The sequence below is a fragment of the Mytilus californianus genome, unplaced genomic scaffold (assembly GCF_021869535.1).
Source record: "Mytilus californianus isolate M0D057914Y unplaced genomic scaffold, xbMytCali1.0.p SCAF_5, whole genome shotgun sequence".
NCBI classification, from domain to species: Eukaryota; Metazoa; Mollusca; class Bivalvia; order Mytilida; family Mytilidae; genus Mytilus; species Mytilus californianus.
In genome coordinates this window covers 11,367,520-11,379,794 of record NW_026262701.1, presented here as the reverse complement: position 1 = coordinate 11,379,794, position 12,275 = coordinate 11,367,520, and the positions used below count along the sequence as shown (strand labels likewise).

Sequence of the window (12,275 nt, the reverse complement as noted above, 5' to 3'; positions counted from 1 at the left end):
AGGCATCAGATTTCGCAAATTATATTCAATAAATGTGATTTTACAATCATGATCCTGCAACGGTTTTACCAATAAAATTCATAAGTATATCTATTTTAATGTATTGCGTTGTAAATGAGGTATGAGAAGGAATATAGTATTTTCTCTGTTTCACTGTTCAATTATAAAATATTTCCCATATCTAAACAATGAGAAGTATTTATGTAGTTTTTCCCTTATCAAACGAAATAATTACCCCATGAATTCCAAACAGCAATGTAAATTTACATATCCAGTTATCTTTTGCAGTTGACCTTTATTCAGAAATCAAATTTTATCACATATAAAAGTGTGAATTTAGTGCCTGTTGTTTTTCTTACCTTTTTCCGATGTTTTCCTAATAAGAACAAACCCAATACATAAACAACCTCTACTCTCTGTACAAGTTCCTCGGTTATTTTCAGACCCTGCTGGACATTCATAGCACCACCAGCTGATGTTGGCTCAGAAATTCCTGGAATGAAAATTACTTTAAATATGTGGCAAAAAAGAGAAACATTAAACAGACAATACAAATTATATATTGTTCAGTAAAAATTTGAAACCATTCTAACATATTTCTTTATCTGTCTTTTGTCAGTTTCAATAATACTTAACAAATTTGATCAATAAAAAAAACTTTTTTTTGTTATGCTGGTTATCATAAATTCTGACTGGAATAGATCATATCTAAAATCCTTTTTTCTACCTATGCATTTCAGCATTCATTTTTTTACATCTGTAATATGATTGGCCAACTATTGACCAGTCACCAGAACCTTTCTTACCTCCAATAAAGTCCTCATCATCGTCTACTGTGGGTGTGTCGTAAACCTCCTCTGCCATTTGATTTTCTATCCATTCCATCCAACAATCTAACTCACTCACCATTCCCCTGTATCTGGGGGTATCTATTTAAAATAAAAGTTTGTGATTGCATGAGAGGATATTTTTTTAATTCCTGACTGGTTTCATCTTTTTCCAACTACAGTCAAACCTGTATTAAGCAGTCACTCATGGAAAGAATTAAAGGTGACCGCTCAAGAAAGGTGACCTTTTAAATAAGGTTCTGAAAAAATTCCGATTCCAACATAGCACGTGGCCGGGGTCAGGGCAAATTACTTTAATATTTTCAATCGGTAGATTTATAGTTCGTGCTAGCAGACAAATAAAAAATGGTGAATTCTGGTGCTCTTCATTGGAAGATAATATTTGAAATAGTTAATAGAAATAAGCTGAGGATACGGTTTTCAATGGAAACTGAAAGAAGTGGAACACGTTCATTCACAAATTCACCTCCTATTGCGTGATCTCGGTTGCAAACGGGTTCCAATTCTCATTTGGGCCTCGATACTGAACTCATGTATTTTTTGTCATGATAATATTTTCTTATTAAAAACACGAAAATGACGATTTCTTGCAAATTAGGTGACTGCTGACCGTGTTAGACAGGTAACTGCTGAAAAGAGTTAAATTATAAAGAGAAAAGGGATGGTTTGAAAGTGACCGTTACAGACAGGGGACTGCTGAAACGAGGTGACCGTTAAGGCAGGTTTGACTGTAGTTGGCTTTTTTTTAAATTTGATTTTTAATCAATGTGTAGTTCTTTTATTCAGTTGTTCAATTGTGGAATATCAATTATGACATCATATTTTCCTACAGTTCTCTTTTCAATTGTGGAATATCAATAATGACATCACATTTTCCTACCACTCTCTTATTTATCTAATGTGACCATGCCTGCTGATGATGCACAGAAGTGTGTTTAAAATAGTGATTTATCCACACGAGATATAACGTGTCTCACAGAATATGGTGGTAGAATCTGTATACGAATGCTGTACAAGTTAAACTTTTTTTCTTATTTTATTGTAAATCATAATTCACGATTATTTTTCCAGAAATAACTTTACATTTATTCAAAAGTATTTCCTATCAAGAGTTTTTTGATTCAGATGTGTTTAAGAAACACTCAATACTTTTTTCAAGGTTTTATTTTTGCAAAAACTATAAAAGAATAAACAAGTGCACTTAAAGCACTTACAATCTTTCATTACAGCCAAGTTTACAAGTCTGGGCAGTAACTCTGGAATACCAAGTAACAGCTCTGAAATAACAAAACAATTTCCATGACAACATCATTTACCAGTTGTTATTTTATAATTCATATTAGTATTAAAATTACAATTAAGTATCCAATTCTTCTGATTGAGAATAACAAAATTATTTAAGTGTCATCTAACATCCTACATATTCACAATTAATTATTTCTTATCAGCAAGTTCTACATGTAAACTAAAAGAGCAGTGTTCAATAGCAAACCCTGGAAAAGATTACCAACAAGAATGTGTTCATAGTACACGGACTCCCCACTCGCACTATCATTTTCTATGTTCAGTGGACCATGAAATTGGGGTCAAAACTCTAATTTGATAAATCTAATCTGATTGGACTTCAACTTCATCAAAAACTACCTTGACCAAAAACTTTAACCTGAAGCGGGACAGACGGACAGACGAACGGACAAACTAAGGAACGGACGCAGACCGAAAAACATAATGCCCCTCTACTATCGTAGGTGGGGCATAAAAACACACTTCATTTATACTATATTGTATGAATTCCAAGTAATCAACGTCTTTTTTTATCAATATAGTTTTAGAAATATTTTGGCAGAAATTAAGATTTCATAGTAGTATCCAAGATATGAAATATTTTCACAACCCAGTTCTGAATAAAGAATATGGTTTTATTAGACACCATTTCCCATCCCCTCACAATCACACGTCCATGTTCAGTGAACCACAAAATCTTAATCCAAACCCAAATTTTGCAAATATTGTTAAAAGTTCACATTATAACATGTTATAATGAACATGTGTATTAAATTTCAAGTTGATGACCCCAACTTCATGATAAACTTGAGTAAAAATTTAACATGGGACAGACAGGTTCCTGAGAAAAATGTGACAAACATTGGGATGAAGGAGGCAAATATAACAGCATATTGTCCAATAAACCATAGGAAAAACTGACAAAAGACACATGATACAGACCTTTCATTGTATTATTTCTTACCTTGATTAATGTCTCTAACATTTACAAAACCTCTACTTCTTTTCTGTTTATTCTGAGCGAATACTGAAATTATTAAAGATTTTTTTATTCCATTTATTATGTAGCAGAAAATTCTGAAGTAACAACATATTTCAAAATAAAAAAAAAATACTGGGCTGCCTAAAAAAGTGAATGCAAAAATTTTGCTTGTTATGTTAAAATAAACCTCATTTTGCATTTTAATGGAAAATATTTATTATTCATTTTCAGCCTACAACCATAAATAAAAAAATATTTGCCCAATTTAATTCATCTTTTTGGAATAAAGTTTGATTGTAAAGATGGCTTCATGTTAAATGTCCAGTGGCAAACATTATATGCATAGTCAGGATATAATATATACCTCACAGGGTTCTCAATAAGAGAAATAAGTCTTAGACACTGAAAACTTAACCACACAATATCATTAGGGCTATTCCATTCCATGAACTTTGGAGGATATAAAGGATATATTTTGACATAGGTTATGAGTCATTATTTGTTGTATGGGATTTAGGAAGACCCATCCTACCCTACTATATCCAAGGAACACGACTTAAATTGTGTTTTAATATTTTCATGTATTGTGAATTTTAGTTTTAGTTTTAGACATGAAAGACTTTTTTCTAGGGGTTTCACGCATGTTTTATTACTGGTAGAGAAAAACATACAACCTGAACTTACAATACAGAACTTTAATGAGTGATGAACTCACATACCAGTAAACCCAGTCAATATTTGCTTTTAATTGAAGCTGGTCTCAAAACCCTATTGTTATGATCCTACATAACTGTAGGTTAAATCAAATGTAATGCAAATTAGTCATCAAGACCATCATCACCACTACTTTCACAATTTTATGGATATCAAAATAATCTACAATGCAGGTATATAATATGTTTTACATTTCCAACTTACATGAAGATTTGTTTTCATAAATATCAAGGTCTGAGATTGCCACTGCTAATATTCTACAGAAATTTGCCAGTTGTGAGTCGGTCAAAGACAGAATCAGTGTCTTTATATTAGCTACAAAAGAAAAAGATACAATTAATGTCAATCTGAAATCTAAAACCATAATAATATTCCTATTGATTCTTGACAAAATCATACACCTATTGTTTTGGATATAGAGTTTATTCTATAGTGCATCTTTATGGAATTTTATTGTAGTTGTAGGAAGAAAATTTAGGCTGCTTTACTGCAAATTAATAATAAAGAAAACATCACATGACCCCCATTGTTTGAAATGACATTCATAAAGCCATTGGCATCATATCACTGAAATTCTTCAAAATATTTGATAACTGGGGATTCATTCTTCTTTATGGGGTTCTAATTTTTGAACCACAAAAATAAAGGTTTTATTTTCTTTCTAGTTTTGTTTAAATCAAATCCAGACATTAACAAATTATTCATTATATTAAACTATGTAAATCTTATACCAATAACTACTTACTAATTCTATGTAGATCTAAGACTTGTCGTTTAGACTGTAACATATCCTCTATCAACTGACAAGCATTTATAAATGTCTTTGTATGTGATAACAATGTAAACACGTAATTCAGTACTTCATCATCCTCCATCAGGATGTTAATCACATGGTCACCAATGCTCTGAAAAATATCAGGATGTTTTAAATCACATGATCATCAATGCTCTGAAAAATATCAGGATGTTAATCACATGATCACCAATTTTCTGAAAAATATCAGGATGATAATCACATGACCACGAAAAATATCAGGATGTTAATCATATGATCACCAATGCTCTGAAAAATATCAGGATGTAAATCACATGATCACCTTTGCTGTGGAAAATACCAGGATTTTTATCAATGATCACCAATGCTCTGAAAATTTGACATCAATCAAGTCCAAGGTCAGGTAGAAAGAAATGTAGATTTCATTGAACCACATATACATGTATTTCAACCTATGAACAATGCAAAAAATATCCCATACAAGGTTCTCACTTAGATGACTTATTATAAGTCCTTGATAGTTCAAAGACACATCAAATTGTTTCAGCAGTATTATCATATTTAATAAACAATTATCATGATTATGACCTTCATGAAAAGTTAATATCCAAAATCATTAAATCAAAGAAAGGTTATTTTCCTTGAGGTCCATAGGATTTTAATGACTTTGGATATTGACTTTTCATGATGGCAATATTTTTTTACTGAAGTAAATACCAAGGTATAATTATTGTTTATAAATCTTGAGGAGGCTGCCATTTTTTTCCAGATGTCAACAAACGATATGACGTCACTAGCTAGTTGTTATTTTGACATGCAAGGTGTGCCAAATTTAAAAGAGTTATTTTCGCCACACAGATATTCTCAAACAGTTATTTTGTCTACATGCATATTCCCAAACAGCTATTTTGCCTGTGCACAATCTGCCCTCAGAAAAAGGGACAATTTTCCTCATGGAATAAAAAACAAACAGTAATATCTTAATTATCTTATTATTGGATACTATAGTGAAGTATAATAATATATATAATTGAAGCAACAGAATTGAAGATATTCATACTTACAGTTGTAGATATTTTTGTCAAAATTTCCAAAACCAGACTCTTGATTCTGAGTAACAGGTCAGACTCTGGATATCCAACTAAAAGTATAAACAAAATACATTTTAACATAAAGCAGGTATTTCTTTTAAAAAGTTTGTTTAGACCTAAAAAAAAAAGTATTTGTTTTTCTTTTTTAAAATTGAATCATCCTTCCTTCAAGCAAGATGACATCATAATTAACTACAGTTACTGGGTTGTTCAAGAAATGTTATTTTTGGTCTTTGAAGGCATTTATATTAACACATGTAAATATCTAGAGGAAGGAGTGTTTTTTTTCCATAGATATTAAGCAGTAATGCATGCATGGTAACAGTGAAGCTAGAAAAAAATGTCTCCAAAGTCATCTGCTGTAATATTTCGGTAAAAACAGTTTTTTTTGGGGTAAAATTCACTATATATTGAAATTTCAATGGTGTAAGCTCCCTGCTAAGTGAATTATCGTCTCAATTTCTTTTTAACTAAATATAAAAAGAATTAATTTGTAGTGGACCAAATATTGCTAATGAGATCTGTACACAGTGCTTACCTTTGATATTTTTACATGCCTGTGGAAACTGTGTATTAAACATCAAAATTCTCATCAATACCTGAAAGAAATTTGAATTTTTATTCAAAATAAATCTATTTTTTTTGAACGAACTGGTTGTCGTTTGTTGCTGTATGCCATAGCTTGCTATGCAGTATGGGTTATGCTCAATGTTAAAGGCTGTACGCGTATGGTAACCTATAGTTGCTAACTTCAACATTATTTAGTCTCTAGTGGAGAGTTATCTCATTGGCAATCATACCACATTCTGGTTTTTGGTCTTTGTGCAAAAAACAGGAACAAATTATGTTTTTATCAATTTAGTATAAATCAAATTTTACCTATAACAACCAACATTAACCATATAAATAATATTGTGTGCAGTTGAAATAATATATAAATTTGGGCAAAGTAGCAAAAATCTTTAAACATGAATTTGAAGTGACTGAATAAAATTCTACAGTTCTGAAGATAATGTTTAAGGTTTCATGTTTAAAAAAAGTCAGACATTTTTGAAACACTATTGTACTACCTCCACACCACCATGTTCATAGAACTGTGCTGCATATTTTTGTTGTTCATCATCTGCATTTGACTCTTCATTTGATCTTCTGGGTTCAAAGTTCATCAAATTACCCAACAACGTCTGTAATAAAAGATCAACTGCTCAGCATTATGGAAACTTTTTATTGTAAATTCCTAGTTTTTAAAATATTCTCTTCAGAAACATATACCCTGTCTGTCGCCTGCTATTGCTACTGTCAGAGTAAAAGTGTAATGTTGACCAGGGTTGGCAAAAACCCGGGTTTTAAGAGTATTGCCGTGCCCAGTGGGAAATACTGGGAAAAACCCGGGTTTTACTGGGCAATATGATATACTGGCCTGAATTTAAAGATACAAATGTATTTATAAAAATAAGACATAGGAATTTGATTTATAAATAGGTTTACTTGTTTGAGACTCTAGTAACACAAGTAAAAGCTATTGCTCACTGATGATACCCCCGCCGAAATATTTCAGTAAACAGGAATTTGTTGAGTGATGAATCTGAAAACACATCACACGGTGTAACGTACTTATATAAACCCTGAAACCAAATTTCAGAAATCCTTGTCAAGTAGTTCCTGAGAAAAATGTGACGAAAATTTTCAACTTGGCTATCATGTGTAAAATAATACAAGTGTTCAGTAAACAGGAAGTTGTTGAGTGATGAATCTGAAAACGCATCACACTGTGAAACTTACTTATATAAACCCTGAAACCAAATTTCAGAAATCCTTGTCAAGTAGTTCCTGAGAAAAATGCGACGAAACTATTCATAGGACGGACGGATGGACTGACGGAAGGAGAGACAGAGGTAAAAAAAAACAGTATACCAAAAAGGGGGGGGGGGGGGGGGGTATAACAAGTGTACAAATCTGATAAAGTTTTGTTCATGCAAATCTGAGACACATAAGACAAAATTAATGGGAAATGTTTTTCTCAATAATCCACCTAAAAATCTATTATTACACCATTCTTTCTAAATTGGTAAAACTGTTAAAATAAAGCCTAAGAATTCAATTTGCATTTTTTTCAAATATATATAGCTAATACAAATAATTTATAATTATATGTAATGGAAGGAAAATTACCTTTAAATTATATCTGTTTTTTGATTAAAATGTTTACTAAGTTTCTGACAGCATATTTATATGTACATCACTAATTAATTATTCAGATTAGAACACAAATTTGTTTGGATAGAACTGACATTCAACTGGATACAGTTTTAGAGAGAATGTCTGTATTTATATTTTGTTTTTTTTTTATTATAAATTTTGCATCAATGTAAATGTAGGATTGAAGATTTCCTGCATTGCTCATACTTCTACTATGCAGTGTTCTCCCCAGACTGATATGACGCTGTGGTCCCGCAGCGCCTTCAAAAATATTTTCGTTGATCCCGCAGCGCCTTAATTGGCCGCTGTCCCTTAATACTTGATCCCGCAGCATGTTAATTTTCACATTTTAATTATAAATGTTGGTTAAAATTGTCGTTGCTGGTTGTGAGCTGAGAGGTCAGTCAATGTTGCGCAATAACTGATAACTAGTAAAAGTCTCTTATTTACACGTCCCAGCCTTATCAGACCATGTAATCGGGTTATAGCGTAAATGATCATCAAGAAGATAGATATTTTTAGTAGAAAATCAAAGTTTTTAAAAACTTCAGTGCAAAATTGATGAAATAGATCGCAAATACATTGTCTGTGTGCGATCACTTGGCCATTTAAATAACGAATTTTTTCATTGGTCGAGAAGAAGAATCTATTTAAACACGTCCAATGAACATGATGAATACACGTGATAAATTTGAATACACATTACTAAAGAAATTAATGATGAAATTTATGAATGAGAGTATCTGTACGTCAAAAAAGTAAAATAAACTTTTATTAAAAATAATGAGGAGTGATTTATTTTATTAGGAAGTGAAAAATTGTTGCTTGCAAGTAAAATTCGCCTGTCAACTGTCACGTTTTAGAAATAAAATAATTTTTTAACATCGATCGTTAATTCGTCCATCAAGAAATATGTACAGAATCGCTGCAGCAGTTGTATAATGTCACTAGTAAAGTATTTCACTGGTCTTAACCTTGACGAATTTGTCTAGTTTCGTTTACATCTACCTGCCAAAGAAACGTTTTGACAATTATACACACGGAAGTGTAATGTCAAAGTACGGACACTGGTCAGCTGGTTCATTACAATTTTTTTGTTTTAAAAAGTTGTATACCAAACATCTTAAACATGCTGAATCAACATGTTCTTTGCAAAGAAGAAATGGGTTAAGCGAAAGGCAGATGATGTTTTCAACCCTAAAGAGAATAAAAACTGAGAAACAGGCTGTCCAATAAAATTACAAACTGTCTTGTTACTATATCTCTAGAAGGAACAGACAGTAAAGAAATAAATATTTCTGAAGCTGTTCAGAAATGTAAGGCCCAGAAGAACATGAGGATTTTTCTTGAACTATATATGCATTTTGACTTATTTAATTGACTGTGATATAAATGCTTTTTGTGTTTAAAATGAATTTATTTCATATATATATTCTTATTCTTTATCATGTATATTAATACTGTGCATTATTGCATATAATGATTTATGATCGATTGCTTCAGGTCACAATAGTTCACTCTAAAATAGTTTTACACGCCCTTGAAGTTTTGCGCTTTAAAAAAATTCTGGGGAGAACACTGCTATGTCTCTAACAATGATATTTTATTTATTTCTATTTTACTGATAAATGGACTTAGTTTTTGGCAGTCAACAATTCAAGGTTGGCAAAGTATTAACCGGGTGGGAAAACCTGGGATTTCCCGGGCTGGGCAATACTCCCTGAAACGGGTAATACAAATTTTTAAGCTTATTTTTACACTAAATAGTTAAGACTTGTTGTAGTTTAATAGTATAGCTAAATATACACATTTCATACAGATAACCATTGAGAGTCAGTTCTAGAGGATTTAAAATTCAATTTCTTCCTTTTCTCCGCTAATTCAATGTAGGCTGAATACAAGATTTGGACATTTTAGGATACCTTGTTAATTGCCAAGCTTTGTTTCAATAATCCAACCTTTTGTTTCAGTGAATTGTAATTGTTATACCATCCTATTGTGTAATAAACACCTTAAGGGGACATGTCATGAACACTTATACAGTAGTAATGAAAAGACAGATTATTGTTATACATATCCTCTCCACTAAGACTATTTCATTTCTAGAACAAATTACCTTGAGATTCTCTAAACACAGATCATCATCTGCATCCATATGTGTACTGAAGTAGTCTAACTCTGCTACTATCTCAGGGATACCACTCCCCTCACCTATCTCCTCAATCACATGTTCTGGCAACTAAATAAAGATAACAAAACGAAAGTAGAAATAAGACAACTGCAGATTATTCTTGCCGCATACAAGTAATAAAATTCTATCATTAACCCAACTAATGAAGTCCACTACAAATAATTTTACTACTGCAGTGCAGTGGTCATCTGGAACATTCCTTTGTTGGAATATTTTATTTTTACATGTAGTCTTAGTTAACTAGCATTTCAAAGCAACAATTCCTATGGTTAGATTTCCAATAATATTTCCTTTGCAAACAATTACTTTGAAAAAAAACTTGCTGATCATTGAACATGTAGCTAAAACATGAATTAATACTATTATTAGTCAACAGAACAGTATTAAAATTTTAACCACATTTACCAATACATTTGTATATGATCTTTAAAACATCAATTAGTATTATAGCAAAGTGAAATGCTAGACCGATATATGGCTCAGAGAAACAAGCTCCCAGGTACGAAAATTAACACTCGTTCCTCAAACTTATAGTTACTGTCAACAGCAGATTGTGTAATGTTATTTCAACTTGACAGAAATCTTTAACATTGAACTGTTAATATTTTTAATGACAATATGTGTACTTAATAATAACATAATAAATCATAGGGCATAACTCAAGTAAATCTCCATGGGAAAAAGCATTCTTAGGCATAATAAAATTAAACCTGTGTTACTGTTAACATGCTGAAAAAAATTAGGGTAGGTTCTCTAAAGGTTTCAATTGCTTGACACGCTACTACAATTTGTGGTTACAAGTACCATTGTATTATTGTTTGTGGAAAAAACGACTGTCTTTTGAGGTGAATATTTGCCAAAATGATTGGTTATGTGCTTTTCTTGTTCTAGTATCTGTTGGTATAAGGACTAGCAATGGAATGGCAATGAGTCCATGGATGACTTTGTAGAACATAATCAGCCTGGTTTTGTGGCGTCGCTCAGCAAGTGAGGGCCATTGAAGATTGTTTATCATGGATGTATCACTACTGGAGTACTGGTGTTGTGGTAGTTGTTACATACATAAAGGGCAGCACGCCTCTGTACCCAGTCAAGGATATAACTCTATAGGGTTATTAGAGAAAAATAACATACGCTTGTTATTGTGGACAAAAAAATCAAAGAACTGTGATAACATACATTTGTATGTATGTTACATGTTTCAAAGGGACAATATACATCATTAGTTTTGTTAAAATGTATACAAGTTCTATTGATATTGCTACTGTCTTTATGTATACTTAACTATAGAAAGATATATAACAGTTCATATTTTGCCAATCATGCATATCACACCTATGTTATTACAGAACAAATATGCCTGTAATAACTAAAAGGTGTTATTATAGCTTCTCTACATCACTTCAAAGCGTTTGCTCAGACATAGATCATGCTCAATTACAATGTATTTTAATTTATTGTAAGAAGTAATTATCAGAGCATGTAATGAGGTTCTGCGCAAGCTTCCCAGTAATTCCCAAGTGTCTCATTTAACAAGTTACGTGCCTTTAATAACTAAGCCTTGTTATTACAGCTAAGTTAATCACATAAAAGCCTTGTCTCATTGATTTACCATGGTTAATGAAAAATGTATTAATCTAAATTTATAGTTAGTTATCAAGGCTATGCATTTAGTTTCTGCGCAAAGTTTCAAGAGTTCCCTAGAGCCCACTAAAAATAAAAATATTTATGATTTATTTTACAAATAACAAACATATGTTATTACAGATTTAGTAAATTTAAGGATTAAAGAGTAGACAACTCATAAAAGTATCTGTAATAACACATGCAAGTTATTTTCTGTAATAACCCTATAGAGTTACATGTATATCCCTGACTGGTACCATTTCTAGTTTATTTTTGTATTCTGTTGTGTGTGGATCCCATAAACTACAGGCGTATTCAAGTTTTGATTTGCACAGGATTTGATGTTGGTGTTTGATACTTTTAGGTTTCTCTTCAGGAAGCTAAAGATTTGTTTGCATTTCATATGATGTTGTCATACATGTAGTCATTGTTCCTCCAAATTTGACTGTTAGGTTAGACCAAGATATTTTGCTGATGTTACTGGTTCTAAAGTACAGTTATGCAGGATGTAATTGTGTTTGAATGGTTTCTTTTTCTGTGTGATGGTTAGAATAGTGAATTTTCC

At 31.7% G+C, this 12,275-nt stretch overlaps 1 protein-coding gene across 1 annotated transcript in view; it reads right to left on the bottom strand.

Moving 5' to 3' along the window:
* Nucleotides 1–12,275, bottom strand: part of LOC127703174 (short transient receptor potential channel 4-associated protein-like) — a 32,461-nt gene that overhangs the window by 19,366 nt on the left and 820 nt on the right. The window contains exons 2-11 of the mRNA XM_052207696.1: nucleotides 10,010–10,132; nucleotides 6,765–6,878; nucleotides 6,233–6,293; nucleotides 5,668–5,744; nucleotides 4,574–4,733; nucleotides 4,033–4,143; nucleotides 3,097–3,159; nucleotides 2,063–2,125; nucleotides 807–929; nucleotides 360–493 (exon numbers count right to left, since the gene is read on the bottom strand). Coding sequence (XP_052063656.1) covers nucleotides 360–493; nucleotides 807–929; nucleotides 2,063–2,125; nucleotides 3,097–3,159; nucleotides 4,033–4,143; nucleotides 4,574–4,733; nucleotides 5,668–5,744; nucleotides 6,233–6,293; nucleotides 6,765–6,878; nucleotides 10,010–10,132 — 1,029 coding nt within the window. The remainder of the gene's footprint in view (nucleotides 1–359; nucleotides 494–806; nucleotides 930–2,062; nucleotides 2,126–3,096; nucleotides 3,160–4,032; nucleotides 4,144–4,573; nucleotides 4,734–5,667; nucleotides 5,745–6,232; nucleotides 6,294–6,764; nucleotides 6,879–10,009; nucleotides 10,133–12,275) is intronic.